The sequence below is a fragment of the Taudactylus pleione genome, unplaced genomic scaffold (genome assembly GCF_031769625.1).
Source record: "Taudactylus pleione unplaced genomic scaffold, aTauple2 ptg000431l, whole genome shotgun sequence".
In the NCBI taxonomy this organism is placed as follows: domain Eukaryota; kingdom Metazoa; phylum Chordata; class Amphibia; order Anura; family Myobatrachidae; genus Taudactylus; species Taudactylus pleione.
In genome coordinates this window covers 2,791,551-2,818,869 of record NW_028284833.1, presented here as the reverse complement: position 1 = coordinate 2,818,869, position 27,319 = coordinate 2,791,551, and the positions used below count along the sequence as shown (strand labels likewise).

The 27,319-nt window shown below is 35.9% G+C and overlaps 2 protein-coding genes and 2 pseudogenes across 2 annotated transcripts in view; 1 reads left to right on the top strand and 3 right to left on the bottom strand.

The window, feature by feature from the left end:
• The window catches only part of LOC148506021 (protocadherin gamma-B5-like), a 519,059-nt gene that overhangs the window by 377,876 nt on the left and 113,864 nt on the right, over nucleotides 1-27,319 (bottom strand). The gene's annotated exons all lie outside the window — the stretch shown is intronic.
• Nucleotides 1,551-15,267, bottom strand: LOC148506026 (protocadherin gamma-B1-like). Its single transcript, XM_088447434.1, has 4 exons — nucleotides 14,624-15,267; nucleotides 9,200-11,540; nucleotides 7,620-7,685; nucleotides 1,551-1,622 (listed from the first exon to the last, which is right to left on the bottom strand). Exons 1-4 carry the CDS (start codon nucleotides 15,265-15,267, stop codon nucleotides 1,551-1,553), a joined length of 3,123 nt encoding a protein of 1,040 aa, XP_088303560.1.
• LOC148506025 (5S ribosomal RNA) lies at nucleotides 17,737-17,855 on the bottom strand (annotated as a pseudogene).
• Nucleotides 20,978-21,096, top strand: LOC148506024 (5S ribosomal RNA; annotated as a pseudogene).

Sequence of the window (27,319 nt, the reverse complement as noted above, 5' to 3'; positions counted from 1 at the left end):
ACCATGATCAAGATCTGAAGCAAGGACATTTTGTACTGAGGTCCCAGGTTGATTGTTTTCTACAATGTAGATAATATAGCTATTTTTTTCAAATACAGGAGGATTGTCATTCACATCAGATATAGTCAACTGAATGGTTTTATTAGTAGACAGTGAAGGAGATCCTTTATCCATACATTTAATTGTAATATTATACATATGTTTCTTCTCTTGGTCCATGTTTGTTGCTGTTACTAGTTTGTAGTAGCTACTAGATGAGGGCATTAGTTGAAAATCAATTATTTCAAAGATCTCACAAGCAACCTCACCATTCATGCCAGAATCAAGATCGCGAATATTAATTAATGCTATGAGGGTACCAGGTGGGGAGTTCTCTGGAATTGTTGCTGAGAGAGATTTGATTGTTATTTCTGGAGCATTATCATTCACATCAATTACTTCTATTGATATTTTGCAATGAGCAATATGACTCCCACCATCATTAGCTTCAACAGTCATTTCATAAGAATCTGATGCTTCATAGTCCAAATGACCTATTATCCTAATATCACCATTTGGGGAGTCAATGGTAAAGATTTTTTGTGCATTTTCAGGAATGTGGCTAAAAGAATAAGCTATTAAGGCGTTTGAACCTTCATCTTCATCGGTTGCATTTAGTTGAATTACAAGTAAGCCAACAGGTGCATTCTCATATAGTCTTATGTGATATGTGTCTTGTGTAAATATTGGAAAGTTATCATTAACATCTTGAATTAAAATCTTAATTGTGGCAGTACCAGATTTTGGAGGCTTACCTCCATCAGAAGCAGTCAATGTTAAGTCATAAAAACTTTTCTTTTCTCTGTCCAGTGACTTTACTAGTATAATTTCAGGGTATTTGATTCCGTCTCTGGCAATCTTTTCTCCTAAACTAAAACAATCATCACCACTAAGTGTGTAACTTTGTATAGAATTGGTACCTAGATCTGGATCTTTTGCATTACTTAAAGCAAAACGTGCTCCAGGTGAGGTAAGTTCATTTATTTCTATATGAAAATATTTCTTAGAGAAGGTTGGAGAGTTATCATTCACATCCTGTATTTCAATGCTGACTGTGTAAAAATTCAAAGGATTTTCAATGACAGCTTCAAGGTTTATAAAGCAGCTCTGCTTAGCTTCACATAATATTTCTCTATCAATTCTGTCTGCTACATACAGGTCTCCATTTTCCATATTAATATTAAAATACTGATTTTTCACTTGAGAAATAATTTGGATTTCTCTAAATGCTAAACCCTTAACATTCAGTCCAATATCTTTTGCCACATTTCCAACTATAAATCCCAGCTTCATTTCTTCGGGTATTGAGTATTGTAACTGGCCAGAGACACCATTGATCGAAAATAAAATAAAGCAATATACTTGCCATGTATTTGTCCATTGTCTGCTTCTGTATCTTGCATTATCATTCATTGTTAGCCTGGTATTATATATCAGTTGTCTCTATTTTATATAATTCCATAAAATTAAGATTAGAAATCTATGAATTGCAAGTTGTTTTGTGAAGATTTTCAGGGTAATCCAAATAGCAGGATGTACAGTGGAAATGTTGCAGTGTTTTTCTCCTGATCTGCACTGTGAGACTGTAGTGAAATGCATTTAGTTACTACATTGAATAAAAACCTTCTTTTTCCACACACAGTCCAATAGTGACACTTAGAGTTTGAAATGAGGTGTTGCAACTAAACTGTGTTTTTATTTTCTTTATATTTCTAAGCTATTATAATGCAATAAACTTAATTAAAGTTTGAAACAACAATAACATTTAAATGTAATAGCAAATCATAGAGTCTTGTAAAATGTTATACAAACCTGTACAAAACATCTTTACTAAGTATGTTGCCATTACATTTTTGTTTGCAGAAATAATTTGTCTTTATTTTCACCTTTATTAACACACTTTTTTAGACCTTTATTAGTGATGGGGGTTGAATTAATGTGCTTGGGAATATGTTTGGACATTCACCTTTCTATTAAAGGCATACCCCCTATCCACTATGAAAACATGTGATAAAGTTTTCATTGTATGCAGTTAAAGCAAATAGGCAGTGTTAGATCATGATCATCATCAGATTTTTTAGTCTAACCCCTTGATCCAAAATGAATAACAACAGTGATATCTACAATTAGCAAGACATTTAAAAACACTGTATTCTTAATTAAATAAGGTTTTTTTAATTAAGTGAATTGCCAATTCAACTACATTTAATACATATTTTACATATAGTCTTATAATTGTTTTAATTTTTACATTAAGTAGTTAAAATTTTGATTACCTAACAGATAATTGTTCTGTAACTGAAACTATATTGTTTCTTTGAACTGCTGATAAATTATTATCCAATCTAAAAACTTTAAATAGCATGTTAAATCCTATAAAATAATACTTTAATTCTAAAATATTATACATATTTTTATGGTTCTGCATAAATGTGTTTATAAATTAATAATCATGTTATTTATTAAAAATAAGAACAAAAATATAGTACCCTTAAGCCAGAGTAGAGTGTACTAAATTGTATATACAGTATATACAGAGGTGGGGCTGCAGCAAAGTCCAAAATTCAAATTGGGGAGCCACACAAACTGCCCTTCCAAATGCTGCCAAACATTGCCAGCTGGGACTCACTTGGTAGTTGGTTTGGTTCCCCACCTATGGAGCCACCACTTCTTACAACTGAGAAGCATACAGCAATATTGACATATGTACAATGTTTCTGGAGGTGTATTGAAAAGATTGTTGCATATTTCTACAATTCCACCCAATGTTCTATGCAAAGGTAAACAAAAGTCAGGTTAATGCAACATTCGACAATTTTTGTTAAGTTCCAGAAATACTGGCTTAGGTATACTGAAATGTGCAATTATTTTGTCTAGGATGCCAATATTCTATTAGAGGAACACTTAGAAAGTAGGGGATGTAGTTATTATCCTGTCTGTCAGAATGAACGTGCTCAGAATGCCGTACCGGAATCCTGACACCAGTCAGTATCCCAGTGCCAGCATCCCGACCACCATCATCCCGACTACCAGCATCCTGACCACCGGCATCCCGACCACTGGCATCCTGACAAAATTGGGGTTAGGGGAAGAGTTACAGTTATGGTTAAGCACTAGGCGGTGGGTTATTGTTAGTCTGGGGGGGGAGGGTTAGGTTTAGGTTACAGGGGGAGGGTTAAGTTTAAGCTGTGGGGAGGTAGGGTTAGGGGTAGGGGAAGGGTAATATACTTCCCTCCATCTGTCAGGATTGTGACCCAGTCAGGATGCTGGCATAGGGATTCTGACCGCCGTGATCCTGAGCTCCGGCATCCCGTACCCAAACCAAAAGTACTACTTAAAGGATATTGTATCAACACAGTAAGACCACATCCACAATTTGCAGCACTGTGTACATTTAAAATTCAATTTAATGCATATCATATAAATACATAGTGGCATATAATAGAAGAAATAAAAATAAATTTGCACTGGTATGATTTTTCGGAACAATAAAATGATATATATTGAATAGAGTGTAATACTGTGTGTATCAATAGATATTCTTATTGCACCATAACAAAGTCTATATTCTCACAGTCTGAATATTGTCACGGTCTGCCAGTCACCTTTGAATTTACTGGAATTAGAACATATAATGGTCTGGGGCTTCCCCCTGCACCACTAAGCAAGCTGTATAACTCACATCAACCCATTGAAAAGGATGGGAGTGCCAGAGAAACTGTGTACCCAACTCAGAAAATGTGCCACCCGCACTGCAGTTTAGCTGGTCTTGGATCCCTGTGCTAAGGTATTCAGGAGATAGACCAACTGTGAATGGGACTCGGAGTGCCGTTCACGTTGGCAACATATTCCGGCAACCACTGACAGGTGAAATAGGATATTATGAGAGCCAAGTCTCTCCACACAGGTGCCATGCGCGGTAGTGCCCAGAGTTGGCAGAAGATAACAGAGGTAATTGACAAGCTATGTGAAACTGGTACAAATAGGTCTTCACTCCGTATTTGGAACTCCTGTCATCCACAAACTTATAGCAGGAGTATCTCTGCATTCAGCTGGTCCATCCGACAAGTGCAATGGTAGGTTGGGTGCAATATAATAAAAACCAGGATATAAAAACTGGGACAGCAACGTGTTTCATCTACACTGTAGACTTTTTCAAGCTGAGTGTCCCTAACTCTCCACACATACTTATATTGTGGAGAGTTCACTTATTGGTTGCTTCCAAATAGTTCAATTATTATTTAACTAATACGCTTGTGATAGAAAATCTTTAGCTTAAAACAGCTCATGAAGTGAGCAGAAGAGAATCAATTAGCCACACACATGGTTGATACAATCTTAGTTAAATAACCATAGATGATCACATAATCTTGTTAAAATTAAATAATAAGTAATGTAATATTATTCCTATATGGTATCTAGTACATAGTAAAATACATATAAGAGGACATATAAGATAAAAATTATATCTAAAGAATATTATAAATATACAAAACTACATAATATATATGTGCATCCACACTCAACATAATATGATATAATATAATATACCACTGCATTTTATATATATATACCTTACACAACTAAAATAATGAGTAGTTTGATCAAATCAGTTCAACCCGGCATATTGCGCATACCAAAATGATAGTTTCTCTCATGGCAGAGCCCACTCAAATCCAAAAAAGTAAGCGCCCAAAAAATAATTCTATACTAATTCTATATAACAGAACTGACAAGTAAAACATTTTCTAAAATAAGAGGTTGTATAAGAGGTGTACTGGAATACAAGGAGTATTAGGGAGATAGATCAGTTGATGAGTGATCTAGGGACGTCATATAAATAAGGAGATCTATTAATAAACTACCTGGACATATATGAATATATAGAAAATATACTAAATGGTGGAGAGGACTATAGTTTGCTGACCCAGAGCGTGGCCATAACCAGTGAACTAACCGGACAGTACATGTTCAGCCATCATAGCCTCAGTCAGAGGTGGCAAATCTACAGGTATCACCCATGGAGAGGATATTAATTGACGAATTCTAGTGCTTCATTCACCCCATCAGGACTCCGTGTTTGCAGGCAAAAGATCCACTTTGACTCAGCCATACAGAGTTGTCTATATCTATATCCACCCCTCTGGGTTACCCCAATCATTTCTAGTCCCAAGAGGCCAAGGGATTTAGAATCACTGTTATATTTGTTGATAATATATCTTGAGACACTATGAAGTGAACTCGCTTTTCGTATGTTCAATCTGTGTTCTCTAAATCTCTCCTTGAGTGATCAAGTGGCCATGCCTATGTACTGGATCCCACATGGGCAATCCAGCACGTAGATCACATATGCAGATTCACAGTTGATAAATTGTTTGATGTCATAAGAAACACCTGTGCTAAAAGAAGTTACTGTTTTGACCCAATTTTGGATGTGTCCACATGTGAGGCATCTCGCATGGTTGCAAAGAAAGCAACCCATGGGCTTGCTTGGCAGCCAGGTGACATTCCCCCACCCTACACCCAGTTGTCACTTTAAGAGCACTAGGTGCTAACAAATTTTTAAGATTAGCATTTTTCTTAAATACTGTTAGGTTTGGGCTCCAGAAATTGACTCAATATTGGATTTTGTTTCAAAACTGAATAGTTTTTATTAATAATTGATTTAATCCTCCTTGATTTGTTATTGAATTGGGTGACACATGGGAGTGAAGGCTGTAGCAAGCTATAGTAGTTATACCCCTACATCCTATCCTAGACTCCTGGTTTGACTCCTGCATCTGATCCTGTACCAATTCCATTCTTGGCAGTATGTGCTTAGTGCTTGCTGCTTGTGACTGTAAATATCTACATGAGAAAAAGTCCCTTGCTTCTCTGATAAGTTTCAATAGATACTTCTTTTCAATAAAGCATTCTTGCATTAAATCTGCCTGCTAATTGAAATCCTCATCCCTAATGCAATTTTGTCTTATCCTTCCCATTGGCTCTTAGGGATGTTGTCAATCCATGAGTGGTAATGTCCACTAAAGTAATGCAGATGTGAACTACAATCTACGGGTTTGACAAAGGTGGTAGAGAAAATAGTATCACCACTCGTGGAGAGGGTTACATCAAGAAAATTAATAGTGGTGGTACTATATTGTGCAGTGAAACTTAAATTCATGTTATTAGTGTTCAGATACTTAGTGAAATTATCATCCAAAAGTGAATCCCCGTTCCAAACAAAATTAAGATTGTCAATATAAAAATTACAGAACATCAGCCTAACTGCAAGATCGCCACCCCATACATAAGCATCCTCAAAAGCCCCCATGTACAGGTTGGCAAAACTCGGAGCAAACCTGGTGCCCATGGCCGTGCCCAGTGTCTGTAAAAAAAATGGTGGAATCAAAGTGAAAGAAATTATGTGTTAAAATAAATTGAATCCTGCCGACAAAAAGTCCCATTGACCTTCAGAGATCGCACTACCCTTGCTAACACATCCTTCACAGCTTTGAAGCCCTCTTCATGTGGGATGTTTGTGTATAGGGATTTGACCTCCAGGGTCAAGAAGGCATATCCTGGATGCCACCTCACTTGTTTAATCAGATCCAACAAATGAATAGTATTCTTAATGCGCGATCTCTGCTGGCCAATGTGCCTTTGCAAATGGTGGTATACATAAAAAGACAAATTATATTAAGTGAATCTAAATCTGAAATCATAGGTTGCCCCGGTGGTGTGCTCAGTGATTTGTGAATCTTTGGTAAAAATAAAAAATAGGAGTGACCGGATAACGTAGAAATAAAAATGTGAATTCACCTTTTGATATAACCCCCTCACGAGCGCAGCCTCCAACAAGCAAAAGAGTTCCTGTTGGTATAGGGAAGAGGGTTTGTGCTGAAGTACCCTATAGAACTTTGTATTGTGTAACTGTCTATAAGATTCAGCAATATAATCACTTCTATTCAGGATGATGACTCCCCTGTCTTTATCGGCCTGTTTGATTATAATGGACTTATCGTCCTGTAGTGTCTTGAGAACTCTCCGTTCATCGTTGGACAGATTCAGCCTGCCTAAATCTTTTATTTGTATTCCACTACATAAATCCTACAGATCCCTCAGAGTACTTTTATAGAAGACCTGTATAGCTGGACTTTTCTGATTGAGTCAAAAAAAATTGGATGTTTTCTTAAACAATTTCTTGTTCACAGATTTATTATGCCAATTAGCATAAAAAATCAAATTCCTGTCCACAGGGGTCCTGGTGTCATCATCTTCCCTTTGAAGCTTTTCCAACATAGAAAGACATTTAAAATCATCCCCATCAAGGAGGATTGGACATTTGTACTTATTACCATTAGTTCATTGAATTTGAAAGAAGTATCCCTGTCTACAGAGTGATCTAAGATATCTATTTAATTCAGAAAAAAGGGTGAACATATTTTGGCTGGAACTGGGTGCAAAGCTCAATTCTTTGAAAAATAATTTAATTTCAGCTTCAGTAAGTTGTGTGGTTGATAAGTTACACACACCCTTTTGTTTTAATGATACCGGGCCCTTCCTCGATACTGATTTAGAGAGTCCTGACCCTCTCTTACCTCATGGTCTACTTTGCCAAACAGAAAGTAGTTCATAAAGACACCTTTCATATCTACATCTTTTGACTAGAGAACAGGTTATGTCATGTCTCTGAAATGATGGAACACCTTTTTAGCTAGGCTAATATCAACAATTTTCTTGTACCAACAATACCAACAATTTTCTCATACTATATTTTAATATTTTACTCAAATAACAAAAATTTCCAGCACAAATCAGTGCACAACATATAGACTCATGACTTCACAGTAAAACGTACATTATTTGTCTCATAAAAGAGCAACAATATAGAAACAATTGGACACAACTATCTCCTGTACCTAATTTTCCACATGGAATGGTACTGTATAAAATGAACTAGACCGACAATTGTGAACGCTCATTTATATGTAAGTTGAATATATTAATAAATGCAATAGTGACCAAGCTGCAGTTGGGGCCATCATATCATATATACTCTAAAAGCACAGCAAATCCAGAAATAACAGATTTGCCTTTTTACATGATTCCACTTAATTTAATAAAACAAATTGTAGATAAAATTTTAGTTTCATTATGTTAAAGAAAACAATAATGAGGTATTATTATAATTTTATATATAGACACACAATGTACTAGTTTATCCCACTAGTAAAATGCATTATATTAAAAGTGTAGTGATGGTTCTGACATAAAATATAATCTATTCAGAAAGTCAGGATATTACACCTGTCACTTCACTCCATACTTACCAACTTTCTGGCTGCCCCATCCAGGAGGCAATGGTGTGCATTGAAGGGGCATGACAGCAAGATCGCATCATTGCGGCCCCACCCCCCACTATACAATGCCGAGATTACTGGTATTGTAAAGCAGGTGGAAGGGCAACACTGATGTGATTCAGTGCAAATTGCATCATTGGGCCCCCAGACCACCCACTTTTACTCGATAAATGGGTGGCTGTGGGGTTGGAGTAGGGAGGTAGGTTTTTCCATGGGTGGTGGCTGGGAGTCTGTCCTCACTTGAGGATGGCCAGGAGCACCACATGATTTCTGGGAGCCTCAAGGCCATTCCGGGAGAGTAGGCAAGTATGCTTCACTCATGGAATCCAACAATAGAATGCAGTTAAGACAAAACATATCTGGATATGGAGAGAATATGCAAACAACACAAGTTGATCTGCTTATTTTTGTTTTATAATTATAAGATACAGTATAATGTACTATTCACTGTAAAAGTAAAAGGATATTAGATGTTGTTTTAAAATTCCACAGCTACAGTAGCAACACTTACAAATTTAGCACTGGGGTGCCTGGTGGAAAAATCCATATTGATAAGTCCAAAATAATATTTTAAAAGACCAGCACTCTCCATAAAATAGTGAAATAAATCTTTCTACTCCGATATTACAGTCAAGAAGACTTTGATCATTGGCAGACCTTGATAAATACTTCTTTGGGAAACTAAAACCTTTAGAAGATATATATCTATAGATATCTACATATTTATTTCAGAAGTAACTATCTTTTATAGAATTATTTGTTATTGGCAATAAAAATTATCACTTATAGGATATATATTGCATATTACTTTCAAATACCTGTGCAGCATTGCTAGGAGGCACATCATTGTTTGAAGAATCATTTACAGCTGCTGAATCATCTGTGTCAATGAGGTTGTCTGTGGGGACATTCTGGACCGGTTTGAGATAAGCTATTTCATTCTGCTTTGAGTCGAGGGTCACACACACATCATAGGAGAATGGAAAAGGTAAACTTCCATCACTGATCTCAGAAGGACATCCCAGGGTGAATTGAGGATACAAATTTCTGCTAATGTTTCTAAAAGAAGTTTCTGTATCTGAGTTTCTGCATTTAAAGATTACTATAACCAACACTGTCACAATGAATAAAAGGGAAATCAGGGCTATGGACACCACCAGGTAGAAAGTTAAATTAGATGATGTTTTTGAATCACTAGGTTTGTGTATTATCTCTGGAAGAACTTGCTGAAAGCTTTCAGCCACAACCAAAGTTAAAGAAACTGTAGATGAAAAGGATGGATGTCCATTGTCTTTTACCATAATCACAACCTTTTGCCTCAAAGAATCCATGTCTTGAAGGTCACATCCTATCCTAATTTCACCTGTATGTTGCTCAATGCTAATGAAGTTTGAGTCAGAAGCTTGCAATACGTGATAAGAGAGCCAGGCATTGTGTCCTGAGTCATCATCCACTGCAATCACTTTGGTCACTAGATAACCTTTCTCAGCTGTGTGAGGAATAAATTCAAATAATGCTGATCCATCAGTGTCTGGTGATGGGTAGAGAATTTTAGGAGCATTGTCATTCTTATCAATGATACATATCCTCACTGTCACATTGCTGCTTAGAGGAGGAGATCCACCATCTTTAGCCATCACCTGGAACTGAAATTCTCGTAACTGTTCATAGTCAAATGATCTCTGAGCATATAGAACCCCAGTGATTGAGTTTATTGAAACATATGATGATACTGGGATATTTTCTACATTGCTATTTAGAAAGCTGTATGTTATTTTTCCATTTTGACCATGATCGAGATCTGAAGCATGGACATTGTGTACAGAGGTTCCTGGTTGGTTATTTTCTACAATGTAGACAATATAGCTATTTTTTTCAAAAACAGGAGGATTGTCATTCACATCAGATATAGTCAACTGAATGGTTTTATTGCTAGACAGCGAAGGAGATCCTTTATCCATACATTGAATTGTAATATTATACATAGACTTCTTCTCTTGGTCCATGTTTGCTGCAGTTACTAGTGTGTAGTAGTTACTAGATGAGGGCATTAGTTGAAAATCCAATGTGTCAGAGATCTGACAAATGACTTCACCATTTATTCCAGAATCCAAATCACGGATATTAATCAATGCTATGAGGGAACCAAGTGGGGAGTTCTCTGGAAGTGTTGCTGAGAGAGATTTGATTGTTATTTTTGGAGCATTATCATTCACATCAATTACTTGTATTGATATTTTGCAATGAGCAGCATGTCCACCACCATCTTTAGCTTCAACAGTTATTTCATAGGAAGCTGATGCTTCATAGTCCAATTTTCCAATTATGTTAATATCACCATTTGAGGAGTTAATTTTAAAGATTTGTTGTGCATTTCCAGGAATGTGGCTAAAGGAATAAGCTATTATGGCATTTGAACCCTCATCTTCATCTGTTGCATTTAATTGAATGACTAGAAATCCAACAGGAGCATTCTCATATAGTCTTATGTGATATGTGTCTTGAGTAAATATTGGAAAGTTATCATTAAAGTCTTGAACAACAATCTTAATGATGGCTGTACCAGATTTTGGAGGCTTACCTCCATCAGAAGCCGTCAATATCAAGTCATAAAAACTTTTCTTTTCTCTGTCAAGTGACTTTTCTAATATAATTTCAGGGTATTTAATTCCGTCTCTGGCAATTTTTTCTCCTAAACTAAAGTAATTATCACCACTAAGTGTGTAACTTTGTATAGAATTAGTGCCTAGATCTGGATCTTTTGCATTACTTAAAGTAAAGCGTGCCCCAGGTAAGGTATGTTCACTTATTTCTATATCAAAATATTTCTTAGAGAAGGTCGGTGAGTTATCATTCACATCCTGTATTTCAATGGTGACTGTGTAAAACTTCAAAGGATTTTCAATTACAGCTTCAAGGTTTATAAAGCAGCTCTGCTTAGCTTCACATAATATCTCTCTATCAATTCTGTCTGACACATATAAGTCTCCATTTTCCATATTAATATTAAAATACTGTTTTGTCACTTGAGAAATTATTTGGAAATTTCTAAATTCTAAATCTTTAACATTCAGTCCAATATCTTTTGCCACATTGCCAACTACGGACCCCAGCTTCATTTCTTCAGGAATTGAGTATTGTAACTGGCCAGATACATCACTGATAGAAAATAAAATAAAACAATATACTTGCCATGTCATTGTCCATTTTGTATCTCTGTATCTTGCATTATCATTCATTGTTAGTCTGATATTATATATTGTCCTTTTTAGAAATTCACAAAAATAAGAAAATAGAAGAAATCCATGAATTGTAAGTTGCTTTGTTAAGATTTATAGGTTAATCCAAATAGCAGGATGTACAGTGGAAATGTTGCAGTGTTTTTCTTCTGATCTGATCTGCACTGTGAGTCTGTAGTGAAATGCATTTGGTTTCCACATTCAGATTGAATAAAAACCTTTTTTTCACACACAGTCCAATAGTGACACTTAGAGTCTGAAATGAGGTGTTGCAACTAAGCTGCATTTTTGTTCTCTATATTTCAGTGTTGTTATAATACATTAAACATAATTCAATTATGGAACAACAATTCAATTAAAATTAAATAGCACATTAAACAAACTGCACAGTACGTTTTAAATGTTATTCAAAACTGTACTAAACTTCTAATTTGTCTTCCATTTTATTATTTTCACATTTCAGTCTTTTAAATTTTTATAATTACTTACATTTTTTTGAGACATTTTTAGGGAGAGGAGGGTCTTATGGGTTGAGTAATGGATTTGCATTAAAGAAAAGCAGATAATTATTTTAACTTTATGTTTAAAGGCATACCAACACCTAAGAAAATCCACTACGTTGTTGCGAGGTTACCTAGAAACCAACTGGAACTGTATACAGAAGAGATTCATTTTCATTTAATACTCATATATTTGCAGTATACAAATTGTATTGTAAACTATTTTGATATCATGTCCAATTGTATGGCTAATGGAATATGTCAGCACTGTATAAGTAAATGTTAATATAAATAAATAGGTCCATATTTTTATCATTTGTATGTTATTGTTTTAGATTATTTTCAGTATTTAATATATATGTACATTTTGGGTTTTACCAATATTTTTATTCCAATTTATTTCCTTTGTAACATACTGTACAGAGTCTTTCACAGGTCAGACCATCTTGCATGTAAGTACCATACAAACTTCTACTGGTAAGTGAAAAAGCAGACATCTGTTGTTTTCGTTCTTAATCAAAAGTTATTATTGATTATGCAACATATGATAAAGTTTTCATAGTATTGAAGTACATATTTTGCAATATATAGAAATCCTCAAATACTATATTTTTATAACTGTCTTTATTTTACAGTTAAAAGTTAACATTTCAAATACCGAAAATGTAATTGTTCAATTATTAAAACTATGTGTTTCTTTGAGCACCTGAAAAATGTTTAACCTATGAAAAATTATGAACTGGTGGGTTTAATGCCATACATTATTTTTTTTATTCCAAAGTTATATACATCTTTTTTCTAAGGGTCTGCACAAATGTGTTTGTGATATTCCCCTTAAAAAGTATAGAGTTTGTACTTGTGGATAGATGCAAATATGGTCCTAAAAGGTGAGTTCAGATATGGGATATGCTAAATTTGTCCAAAAATTTAATTTCTATTTCTTTCAGTTTGTTTTATAATAAGACTTCTTTAATAAGTAATACAAATAATATACTTATTTATATTTTTATAGTCAGAATGTAATAAGCATTTTCTAGTAGTCCTTAAGAAAGAGGAATAAAGTCTCAACCTAGAATTTCAGAGTAAAGATATACATATTACCTCTAACTAGTTCTTTTCAGCCAATCATGGGTCCAAATCTGCTTGGTTTTTCTAGCATAGACCCAGCTAGACCCATTAATATAATGTGCATACTGCTTTTTAATGCTTTTATTGAAGCCAACATACAATACTTGTAGACTTATGTGTTTGACATTTGACAATGTGTGTCTGATTTGCAGCAAATAAAATAGAAATTAAAAAGTAGCAATTTGCATCTTGGAAAAACTGCATTGTACTGCAGGTGGGCCAGATGTAAAATGTGCAGAGAGTTTTAGGGCTGTATCCTAGCTTTATTATAAATTTTAGTGCAAAACCAAAGCTGTCCAATACTTCTTTGCTACATGCAAAACAGTTAATATTTTCTCTGCAGGCAAAATAAATACATTTGCACCCCTTGCACTACATCAGGGTTTGTTTCAGAATCAAATTACACATTTTTGCTCCTTTTTCAAATTGCTTCTAACTCTGAATCAGTCCCTGTAATAGTAAAAATGTAAATATTTGTAATTAGTGTACACTATTAAATAAAAAGAAATGACTAAGGCAGCAGATTAACTAAGTATTACCATGTACACAAAAGAAGTGTCGGCGCCAACTTGGAATTAGTACAGAGGATAAAAAATATATATATATAATATATACGTACTCCCTTAGTATAATAGGGTGTCAGCTATGCCCAATGTAAAAGGACTTGTGGGGTAGCCCTTACAAGTGAAATGTTATAAGTGTATAGGTGATGAGCGACTGACATATATCTGTGCAATAATTAGTAAAATGTGCAATTCAACCAACAAAACATGATACACACAGTATATATGTATGAAAAAAATATATATCACAATTTAATAATAATAAAATATACACGCAAAATAGACATATATAGAGATACTGCTTAGATAAGCACAAAGTGTACTAATAACGTGTCCACAGTGTGCAAAAAGTGCTAATAAATATTCTAAAAGTACAATTCAATATAAAAAGCGAGCAGAATATATATACTTGAATATTTAAAACATTTTAAACCAGTATCACAGAGGAATTAATAGAGAGTAAAAACAGTTGTAAAAAACAAATTAAAAAGTTTCAGACTTGTTTCTTAAAAAAGGAAGTTTAGAGTAAAAGTGCAAAGCTTATCTTTAAAGGTTCATTTCAGGCAATGGTGGCTTATCCCAATGCGTTTCATCCACTTGGGGACTTCATCAAGCCACTGCAATCACTTTGGTCACTAAATAACCTTTTTCAGGAGAGTGAGGAATGAACTCAAATAATGCTGTTCCCTCAGTGTCTGGTGATGAGTAGAGAAATTTTATCATTCTTATCAATGATACCAATCCTCATGGTAACATTACTGATTAAAGAGGGAGATCCGCCATCTTTAGCAATCACTTGCAATTGAAATTACCATAACTGCTCATAGTGAAATAATCTTTGATCATAAAGTACACCAGTCATTGAGTTTATAGAAACAAATAATGAGACTGGTATATCTTCAATACTGCTATTCAGAATGTAGTAAGTTATTTTCCCATTCTCTTTAAGATCAAGATCTGATGAGTACAGACTGTATATTGATAACCCTGGTTGATTATTTTCTGCAATGTACACAATATAACTTATTTTTTTGAAAACAGGAGGATTGGCATTTATATCTGAGATCAGCAGTTGGAATTCATTGTTGTTAGACAGTTGAGGCATCCCTTTATCTTGTCTACTTATTGCGATGTTATACTCAGAAGTCCTCTCTCTATCCATGTTGGCTGTGGTTTCAAGTGTAAAGCAGTTGAGAGATGATGATACTAAACAAAATGGCAAATTTACAGAGGAATGACAGAACATCTCTCCATTGTCTCCAGTATCTAAATAATTTACATTAATTAGAGCTACTATGGTACCAGGTAGGGAATCCTCTAGAATTGCAGATGACAATGTGAATTTTATTTTAGGTGGATTGTCATTATTGTCAATAATCTCTATTGAGACCTTACAGTGAGCAGCAAGGCCACTGCTATCTTTTGCTTCAACTGTAAACTTACATTGTTCTGCCATCTCAAAATCTAAATTCCATCTACAGGATCCACTAAAAACATTTGGTGTACACTTTCTGGTACATTTCCAAATGAGTATGTTAATTGAACATTGGAGCCTTCATCTTCATCAATAGCATTCAGATGGAGAACCAGAAAGTTGACTGGTGAATGTTCATTTAAACTTACATGGTATGTGTCCTTAGAAAATTTTGGAAAGTTGTCATTCACATCATAAAATGAAATATTAATTAAATTCTGTACCAGTTTAAACAGGGTGTCCACCATCTAATGTAGCTAAATTAATTGATAATAATTTAGTTTTTTTCAGTCCAGTGCTTATTCTAAAATTTAAGTACTGGGTATAATTGTATCAGTAATTGTTTTTCTAATGAGAAATACTCATTGTCACTGATCTTGTATTTATCTACAGAATTGATACTTAGATCAGGATCCTGCACATGCTCCAAAGCAAGAAGTATTCCAGGTAATGTGGACTGACTAGTGACTGTATCAAAACTGTTTTGTTTTTTTTTAATTTTAAAATTGTCATTTACATCCTGAATTTCCACTTTAATTGTGTATAAATTTAAAGGGTTTTCCATCACAGCTTCAAAGCTTATTAGGCAACCTTGTTTATTCCCACATAATACCTATGTCTATTCTTTGTGTAATATACAAGTCTCGATTTTCTAAGTTGACATTGAAATGCTGCATTTTATCTCGTCAGACAAAATGAAATTTTCTACCTGACAATTCCTGTCAATTTAAACGCAAATTGTTTGCTATGTTTCCTACTACAGATCCTGTCTTCATTTCCTCAGGTATAGAATACATAAGCTGTGCAGATATGTGTTCATATAAAATACATGAAGACTGTACTACCTGCCGTTTCATTGTCCATGTGCCCCCAGAGCTAATCTTCATATCCGTTGTTAGATGATAAACCTCTACTTCAGGCTTACTTTGATGCATGTAAAAGGTACAAACTTCACATTCCTATTTCATCTGCAGGATATTGAAAGTTGCAGGAGAGTGAGCTGTGTCTTCTTCTGCAGCTCTGCACTGTACAGTATGTTGAATTGGGATCTCTCACTGTCTTTATCTTATTCTCCCCCTCTATATATTGAGACGGGACATCATTTTTACAGTCCAACAGTGAGGGGCAGAGGTTGCATTTGTAACTGTTTTGTATTGCACAAATGTAAATGAAAATATCAAATTCTCTCTCTCTCTCTCACTTTATTTTATAAGATATGAATCCATTAATCTTTAAATAAAAAATACTTTATTAAATTGTCACACGCAGCTTCCAACTTATTGTAATATATGTTTGTATTCATTTTATATAAATAAATGTCCTGTCACTACCCCCCCAAAAAAATCTTATTTGCTATTATGTAAGTACATACTTAGTATAATTGAGAACAATTATGCCTTATTTTTACTAATGTTATTATTTCATCAAGTGGTGCTAGTGAACAGGGTTTGCCACTTTTTATACTCTTTGAGACAGGATTCTAATTGTCTCATTAGGGCCAACTTTTTGCATCACTTCTGGTTGGTTACTTCCGGAAGTGCGCTCTTAGCATGAGGCGATTAAAACATATTTAATAACACATGGGTATATCTTGAAACAACCTTGGTGGACTGTCCATAAATCTAATATATGATCCTGTATGTTGTTAGGTGACCCAATGCCCCCGATCGTGCAAAGAAGTCTGCCAGTCTCCGTTCCTACTTCCGCCCAGTTGCTGATGTCACATCCTTTCTACCATTCAATAAGTATGTCTTCATTCGTGATGTAGCGTCCGCCATTTTGTAGAAGTCTATACGCGGCTGTAGTCTTAGTTCAATTCAGCTCATCTCGGCAGGTACTTCAGGCTATCTCCAGCTCCCATCCTCTTCCGGCCGTAACACCGGATCTGTTCCCCGCCTGGCACTTTAATTGGCGCTCGCAGGTCTCCTTCCTGTTGTTCATATTCCGGTTGTCATAGTAACCGGGATGCAATCTTCACGTAAACAGCTGATAATTCAAAGGGGGACAGATTAGTGAATCTATTCGTAAAAGATATGCATAGGGAGCGGGCCCTGGCTAATAGCACAAATCAAGAACATACTGAAGTATAATTGGATTCTGTATATTATTGTAATAAGAGGATAATATGAGAAATAACAACATTTATATTTTGGAGCATTATGATTTTGTTAAAAAATATATATATATAAAAATATATTGATATAGTTGGTAATAGTTGTTCAAGGACCAGGATGAAAGACTTTTTTTTTTTTATGTGGAATAGATGAAGTAAAAATTAAATGAAATAGGGTCAATATGGTGAAATAAAGTCAATATTCCATAATGCAGATTAGTCAGCAGAGGGATCTTCATTCTTATTATTTTCTAATATTCCATAGATCTTCAGCACGTATGTGGCCCATAGACCATAAGATGGACTGAGTGGCTAATGTACACCCTACTGTGAATATTAAACTACAACACTGAGTATTCCCAGGTGGTCTCCCATCCAAGTACTGACCCAGCCCAATTGTGCTTAGCTTCCAAGGTCAGACGAGATTGGGCGTTAGTACAATGGTAAGGTTGTAGGTACTAGAACCAATATCCACAGCTACCAACTCATCCATCATAGGAAAGGGGCAATTTCATAACTTTCGTTAAACCCATTTGGAGCCATTGTGTTAAGTTGGAAGATCCAAAACATTTCCCTCCGCGAAAGTTTGTTGCTAAGATCTCCACCTCGTTCTCCCAAAGTCACATGTTCAATTGCTTTAAAGGTGAGTTCTTCAGGGTTAGAAGCATGATGCGTAGTAAAGTGTCTAGAGACCGCATGTCCTTCTACTTTATTCTTTATGTTGCGAATATGCTCTTGAATCCTTATTTTTAGGGGTCTTTTTGTTTTCCCTATGTATTTTAGACCGCATTTACATTCTAATAAGTATATGATTGATGTAGAATTGCAGTTCATAAAATTTTTAATTTTAAATTCTTTTGAATCATTGTAGTTACAAAAGACTTTTCTACGTGGATGAAGATATCTGCATATGTTACAACGGCCACATTTGTAGCATCCTTGACAGGGGGGCAGAAGATCATTTCTTGTGTGGTTAATGTCTCTGATCATACTTGGCGCCAGGGTATCTTTAAGGCTTTTACCTTTTTTGAAAAGGACAGTGGGTTTAGGGGGTAGGATGTCCTTGAGTACTGAATCCATAAGTAGGATGTTCCAATGTTTTTGTAAACATCTCTTGATCTTGTTCTCGTGTCCGTTATATGTAGTGACAAAAGGTAAAAAGTTTTCTTTATTGGTACTCTTCTTGTAATTCAGTGACTCAGCTCTCTTAAGTCCTTCTGTTTTTTCAGCTGCCTTAGTCAAAATTTCTACTGGATATTCTTTCTTCTTGAATCTTTCAGTATAGAGATTAATCTGTTCCTTGCAATCACTTTCTCTAGTGCAGTTCCGCTTTATTCTGTGGAATTGGGAATATGGAATATTGTTCTTCCATTTCTTTAGATGTCTACTCTTATAGTGTAGATAACTATTGATCCTCCTTGATGTAGGTTTTGGTGATAACTCTCCCGTCCTCTTGATTCAAAACTAAGGCCCTGATTCAGACCCACTCGCGAGCAGCTGTCCGCTCGCAAGTGGGTCGATGTTCTGCACTGAGCATGCGCACGACGGAGGGAGCTCCGTCGTGCGCATGCGCCAGACGCGACGAGCGAAGGAAAGTCCTTCGCTCGTTGTGTCTGATCAAAGGGGGCGTGCTGTCGATGTTGATTGACAGCATGCCCCCTTTGGTGGGCGTGCCTCCCTGATGGGGGCATTCCCACGGGAACGCCTCCCATCAGAAGCCGGCCCACTGACATCACTAGTGATGTCAGTGGGAGTGATTTTGGCTCTGATAGAGCCAAAATCACTCCGGAGCTTGCGGTTGAAAACGACCATCATGGCCATCAAAATGCACGCTCGTATAGGCTGTGGGTGGTGACCAACAGCTATACGAGCATCCAGGAGGATGCTCCATTTTTATGGAGGGCGGCCCTCATTCAGAGTGTGCGCTCTGCTCAGAGCGTACGGCTCTGAATGAGGGCCTAAGTCCAGAAATTCAATCGAAGTGTCGCTAAAATGGGATGTAAATTTCAAATTCATTTCATTCCTCTTAATATAGATTAAAAACTGTTTAAAATCCTCCTCCGATCCATTCCAGATGATAAGAATATCATCAATATACCTCTTGCACATAATAATTCTATTCTTGTAAGGATTATTTGTATAGATATATTCTTGTTCCCACTGCCCCATAAAAATATTGGCGAAGTTTGGTGCAAAAACGGTACCCATTGCAGTACCACAAGTTTGACGGTAAAACACATCTAAAAATTTAAAATAATTATGATTGAGTATAAAAGTCATAAGATCACATAAAAACTCGCGGTGTGTAGCATCCATTAGTACATCTTCTTCCATAATTAGTCTACATGCATTGACACCTTTAGTGTGCTCAATGCAAGTATATAAGGCTTGTACATCAATGGTGATCCATTTATATGTGTCTTTCCATTCAATCTTTTCTAGATGTTGTAGAAGATTTGTGGTGTCCTTTAAGTAAGACTCTAGTTGTACCACGTATTTCTGCAGGAATACATCCATGTACTCTGAGAGATGGGACGTTAGTGAATCTATACCTGCTATGATGGGTCTTCCTGGTGGATCTATCAGGGATTTATGGATTTTGGGTAGAAAATAAAAAATGGGGGTGGTGGGATTAGTTGTCATCAAGTACTGATATTCCTCTTTGCATAGGGTTCCCTCACGGAAACCCCGCAAAAGGAGTACTCTAAGTTCCTCTGTGTATTGTTCCAAGGGATCTTGTTGCAAGATGGCATATGAGATCTTGTCCCCCAGCAGTCTGCTGGCCTCTTTTAGATAAGCTTGTCTTTCCATGATAACTAATCCCCCCCCCTTTGTCAGCTTGTTTAATAATTATTTCCTTATTTGCCTGTAATTCTCTAAGAGCATGTTTTTCTTTGTTACTAAGGTTCTGTTTAGATACCTTCGAAATATCTGAATCACATAACTCTCTTTTGACCTTTTCATAGAAAATTTCTATGTGGCTACTCTTGGATTCCAAAGGGTAGTAGGTTGACTTTCCTTTTAGTCCAGACTTCGACATAGATTCAAAGTTTTTTATGGGTGCCGTCTCTTTCCTAATAAAATGTATTTTTAAAGTGAGATTTCTCACATACTTATTTAAATCTATGAATATTTCAAATTTGTTCATACTTGAGGTAGGTGCGTAATTAAGTCCTTTGCTTAGTAATTGAATTTCTGGCTTAGTAAGTGTATGTGTGGAAAGGTTAAAGATACCAATGCTTTTGAGATCTATTGGAGGGTCCTCCTTTTGAATGTTCTTCCTCCCAAAATAAGGATTCAAGAGCATATTCGCAACATAAAGAATAAAGTAGAAGGACATGCGGTCACTAGACACTTTACTACGCATCATGCTTCTAACCCTGAAGAACTCACCTTTAAAGCAATTGAACATGTGACTTTGGGAGAATGAGGTGGAGATCTTAGCAACAAACTTTCGCGGAGGGAAATGTTTTGGATCTTCCAACTTAACACAATGGCTCCAAATGGGTTTAACGAAAGTTATGAAATTGCCCCTTTCCTATGATGGATGAGTTGGTAGCTGTGGATATTGGTTCTAGTACCTACAACCTTACCATTGTACTAACGCCCAATCTCGTCTGATCTTGGAAGCTAAGCACAATTGGGCTGGGTCAGTACTTGGATGGGAGACCACCTGGGAATACTCAGTGTTGTAGTTTAATATTCACAGTAGGGCGTACATTAGCCACTCAGTCCATCTTAAGGACTATGGGCCACATACGAGCTGAAGATCTATGGAATATTAGAAAATAATAAGAATGAAGATCCCTCTGCTGACTAATCTGCATTATGGAATATTGACTTTATTTCACCATATTGACCCTATTTCATTTATTTTTTACTTCATCTATTCCACATAAAAAAGAAAAAGTCTTTCATCCTGGTCCTTGAACAACTATTACCAACTATATCAATATATTTTTATATATATTTTTTTTAACAAAATCATGATGCTCCAAAATATAAATCTTGTTATTTCTCATATTATCCTCTTATTACAATAATATACAGAATCCAATTATACTTCAGTATGTTCTTGATTTGTGCTATTAGCCAGGGCCCGCTCCCTATGCATATCTTTTACGAATAGATTCACTAATCTGTCCCCCTTTGAATTATCAGCTGTTTACATGAAGATGGCATCCCGGTTACTATGACAACCGGAATATGAACAACAGGAAGGAGACCTGCGAGCGCCAATTAAAGTGCCAGGCGGGGAACAGATCCGGTGTTATGGCCGGAAGAGGATGGGAGCTGGAGAAAGCCTGAAGTACCTGCCGAGATGAGCCGAATTGAACTATGACTACAGCCGCGTATAGACTTCTACAAAATGGCGGACGCTACATCACGAATGAAGACATACTTATTGAATGGTAGAAAGGATGTGACATCAGCAACTGGGCGGAAGTAGGAACGGAGACTGGCAGACTTCTTTGCACGATCGGGGGCATTGGGTCACCTAACAACATACAGGATCATATATTAGATTTATGGACAGTCCACCAAGGTTGTTTCAAGATATATCCATGTGTTATTAAATATGTTTTAATCGCCTCATGCTAAGAGCGCACTTCCGGAAGTAACCAACCAGAAGTGGTGCAAAAAGTTGGCCCTAATGAGACAATTAGAATCCTGTCTCAAAGAGTATAAAAAATGGCAAACCCTGTTCACTAGCACCCCTTGATGAAGTCCCCAAGTGGATGAAACGCGTTGGTATAAGCCACCATTGCCTGAAATGAACCTTTACAGATAAGCTTTGCACTTTTACTCTAAACTTCCTTTTTTAAGAAACGAGTCTGAAACTTTTTTACTTGTTTTCTACAACTGTTTTTACTCTCTATTAATTCCTCTGTGATACTGGTTTAAAATGTTTTAAATATTCAAGTATATATATTCTGCTCGCTTTTTATATTGAATTGTACTTTTAGAATATTTATTAGCACTTTTTGCACACTGTGGACACGTTATTAGTACACTTTGTGCTTATCTAAGCAGTATCTCTATATATGTCTATTTTGCGTGTATATTTTATTATTATTAAATTGTGATATATTTTTTTCATACATATATACTGTGTGTATCATGTTTTGTTGGTTGAATTGCACATTTTACTAATTATTGCACAGATATACGTCAGTCGCTCATCACCTATACACTTATAAGTATTACCATGGTCTAAAAAAAACCTAGAAAGTTTACAGAAGGTAAGGAATTTAAAAAAAAAATATTGAGCAGCAATATACATTCCAACAGGAGTGCCTACATAAAAAGTACATTTCAGAAGCTTTCCATTTATTTACTGTAATGGTACAAAGTTACAATATGATAAATATTTTAAAACAACTTGCTTGATATCGTCAAAATAGTCAGAGTTCTATAGTAAATTTGCTAGTATTTGCTAGGGAGGCATAAAAGAATATATTATAGTAAACTGACCACTGTGACACAATTTATTCACAATAACTGTAATATTCCAAGTTATTCACAAATAAACTTATCAGTTATCTGCCAGATCCTCTGCCTAATCCTGATCTATGTGAAATATCTTCAATATGAAAATATTCTGTAGCTGTTACATACTCTACACATTTAACAACACTATACCGGACTAAATATACACTTTATTTCTTTTCAAGTATGGTAATGCTTTCATTATAATCCTTTATAACACTTGACATTTGAAAATAGAAAGAGGGTTACTTACAACTCAGAAACGCACTGCAAAATCTACGCAATTACAATTTTTATGGCTGTTCCCTGACAAGATTATTGGAAATTTCTAACATTTCATCCAATTTTCTGTGCAAAGGCAAAAAAACTCAGGATAAAGCAACATTATTCTAAAAAAATTTAATTTCTAGAGACATTGGTTTCAAATGCTTGATTTTAGAGCAAGTGTAGGCAGCCTATGAAGAGGACATAATAAGCAGGTACTGAGCTTTAATCTGCCTCATAAAAAGTGCAGTGATTGAAATACATTACACATATACAGTGCTATAGATTACAAAAAGCCATTAAGTGCGACAGTAGGGCCAACCGACCATAGCTTAACGGGTATTTTTTTGTCCCATTTGAACACCATTCCACAATACAAGCGCTTAGCTCTGCTGAGCATTGGAGTAAGTCCTGGGTTCTTGGGGAGCAGCAGAAAAACCTTCCCTGGCCATGGATATATATACACATTGGTCTCTTTATACACTGGATAGTGTACATACTGTAATACACTATTAATATTTAACACTATAGATGATTTATAGTATAAGCTGTAGGGTTCATAGTCTAAATAACAAACATTCTGTATCAAATATGTTTATCTCTTTTTGATAACATAAGTCGTCATGATAATTTTAAAAATCCCATAGTAAATATACATATAGTACATAATATAATCAGTAGGAGACAAAACTGAGCTTTCTAAGCACATGCCTATCATGTTAAGATGCCTGTCTCATTTTGCTAGTAGCTGCTCTCTGGTCTAGTGTGCTCAGATCCACAGACACAGGAGAAGCTGTTGCCATTGGGCATGAGGAACAGCTCAGGTTCTTCAATTATACTGCATGTTGTGATTGCAGCTCTATTTAAGTCATATTACTGTATATGCTACCACTATAGGAGCCAAGATTTTACCTTCTGCCTAGAAAAAGGGGGTTTATGGGCAACTGGAAACCTTCCTGCATTTGCCTATGTACATATGTGCACTTGTTTTGTCTGATATGCCAATAGTTTGTAACAGTAATTTATTGAAAGTACTGAATAATAACATCTATCATATCTGTGTCTTATTCACATATGATGGAATAACATCAAGCTTTCCCTATATTTCAATCACATAATAAAAACTGGTAACATAAATCAGTGTAAGATATGTAAATTAGTCATGTGACTTCATAGCAGAAAAATACTTCATTTTCTAAATAAAAAAGCAATAATTGGTCACAACTGTCTACTGTAGTTGATTTCTCAAAGTTACAATGTATACACTGACCAGACAGAAAAAGGCAAGCCCTAACTTCAGTGTGCTGAAGATCACTATACAAAATTATCACATCTATGTAGTTGTGGCAATAAAAACCGGAGCCATAACTAGACATTTTAGCACCCTGGGATAGGGAACACTGTTGCCCCACCCTATAAATATATATTATATCAATTTTGTGCTATTTATGTTCTCCACTGCTCTTCTATTTTTTATATTTATTTATTTTATGCTATGTTCTTTCCTTCATCCCACCCCAAATACATTAGATGTTTTCTATGTATGTTTCCAGGAAGAGAAGAACTGAGAACTAAGTAAAACTAGAATATAATTTTAAAGAATTAAATTAAACTAAGTGAAAGTAATTTATTTATTAACAGTTATTTATATAATGCAAACAAATTCTACAGCGCATTACACAAAATGTCATTCACATACTGTAAGTCCCTGACCCTACCACATGTATACACACACAGGGTTAAGTTTGTGTGCTGAACCCATATTTATCATTAAAATGCAGTATATCAATTCAAAAATCAGTGGCATTATAGGTATATAGTAAATGGTATTTCAGCACAACAAAGGCTGCCTCCATTTTTGCATGGTTGAAACAAGAAAGACATAATGGTTGCACACTAGATTTTTAAAATGCAGTTGGGTATATAAAGAACTGCATCATATACTGATATTATTACCGCTGACCAAAAGAAGCTTACAAGTCATAGGAGCGAAACACATTACTAGCATTCTTTAATCTGACATGCCTAGTGCTGTTCAAATGAAAATCCTAATTAGTTTATAATATTTAAAGATGTCCACTTTTGCCCATCCTTCTTTATAGGTAGCACCTCCCTAAGGATCTTGCAAGCAACCCTAAAAATCCTTAGTTTAATCCCAGGACAAGCTCTAACAATTTTTGGTCCTCCAACCTGGAAAATATGTCTCTTTTTCTTACTTTATGTCTTCACTGGGATGGGCAGCTACTGTCTGGCTAGGCGGCTCCTCTTCACTTCTCCTCTCTTCTCTTCAGAAGTTGGGGAATGAGTCATTTTGATGTACTGACATCTCGTGCCCCACAATGGATTGCAAAGAGGAAGGGGAGCTGGGGGAGCATTATCCGTTGCACTGGGTAAAGCTGGGCACAAGATTGGGTGGTGCATGACACTGGGCTGAGCAGGTTGGAACATCATTAAGGTTACAGGCTGGGGCAGCACAGTGTGGCCATGATGCTCCAAGGGCATTATGACCTGGGGTATGGCACTATCTACAGCCTGATTAAAACAGAAATTCTGTATCTACTGAGAACAGCCCCAATAAGTCCTAGCAATTATAGAAAAGATAACTTTACTTCATCAAAATCTCATTAGAAATGTTATAAAGTGGAAGATCTCTCTAACAGATGCATATTTAAAAATGGCCAATTTGACATTTATAACACTTTTTTGCACAGGTGCAGTGCTACATTACACCAGTGCATATGAAATTACAAGAATATTTTCCAGTACTCCACACCTGTTTATCATTTAGAATTATAAAAACCAATACAATACTTCACTCTTTTTCATCTACACATACAGTACTGTTTAACTAGATAATGTGTACAAAGAGGCACCCTGTAATGCAGTATTTAAATACGCAATCTGTGCTAAAGTAAATTAACACCTGACAAAATAACAGGTTTAAAAGAAAAGGCAAATGTCTGGAAATAAGGAAGCATATTAATTGTAACTGTCAAAAAGTATTTATATCTATGAACTACTGTTAACAAAGTCTGGGGTTTGTGAGATATGCACTATTCTTATTGTTATTTATATTGTATGTTTCCTTCTTTCATATTTTTGTTATAATAGAAATTAGAAGTCATCTGAGAGTTTCAGAAGTAGTATGTGTGTGTGTATAAAGCTTAAGATTCTGAGCGAATTTGACAAGGGCCAAATTGTTATGGCTAGACAACTGGGTCAGACAATATCAAAAACAGCAGGTCATGTGGATGTTATTTTGATATGTACCACCTAAGCAGGTGTGCATCTAGGGGTCTGAGTGCCCCTGGCAAAATTATAGACTGGCGCCCACCCTTAAAATGCGTCTTATTCACAAAGTGATATGAATAGTACGCACAAGCAGCTTATGCTGATTATAATGATATTCAGCATGCCTATATTCTGTTATAATTGCTTGTGAACTGCTAAGTTACAGTGTCAGTGGCTGTGATACTGTAACATAGCATTTCACATGCAGATACAGCCACAGTCACACACAGAATAATAGGCATGCCACATATCAGTTTACTCAGTATAAGCTGCTTTGCATCACTTTGTGAATATAACAAATTTTGCGAGAAAAGTCGCTGATAAGACACTCAGTGCTGCCCAGTCATGCCATGGCATGGAACGACTCAAAGGGCTGCTTAATACGCAAGGGGACTACATGTATGTGGACACAGCTGTACCTAAATATTGTTACAGACCAAGTACACCCCTTCATGGCAATGGTATTCCCTGATGGCAGTGGCCTCTTTTACAAGGAAAATGTGTCCTACCACACTGCAAAAATTGTTCATGAATGGTTTGAGGAACATAACAAAGAGTTCAATGTGTTCACTTGGCCTCCAAATTCCAAATCTTAATCTGACTGAGCATCTGTGGGATGAGCTGGAAAAACAAGTCCTAGCCTAGGAGACCCCACCTAACAAGTTATAGGACATAAAGGATCTGCTGCTAATGCCTTAGTGCTAGATACCACAGGACACCTTCTGAGGTCTTGTGGAGTCCATGACTTGATGGGTCAGCGGTGTTTTGGCAGCATGAGGGGGATCTACACAATATTAGGTAGGCAGGTGGTTATAGTGTTATGGCTGGGTATAAATGTGTGTGTGTGAGTGTGTATGTTGAGTGTGCGTGTTAGTA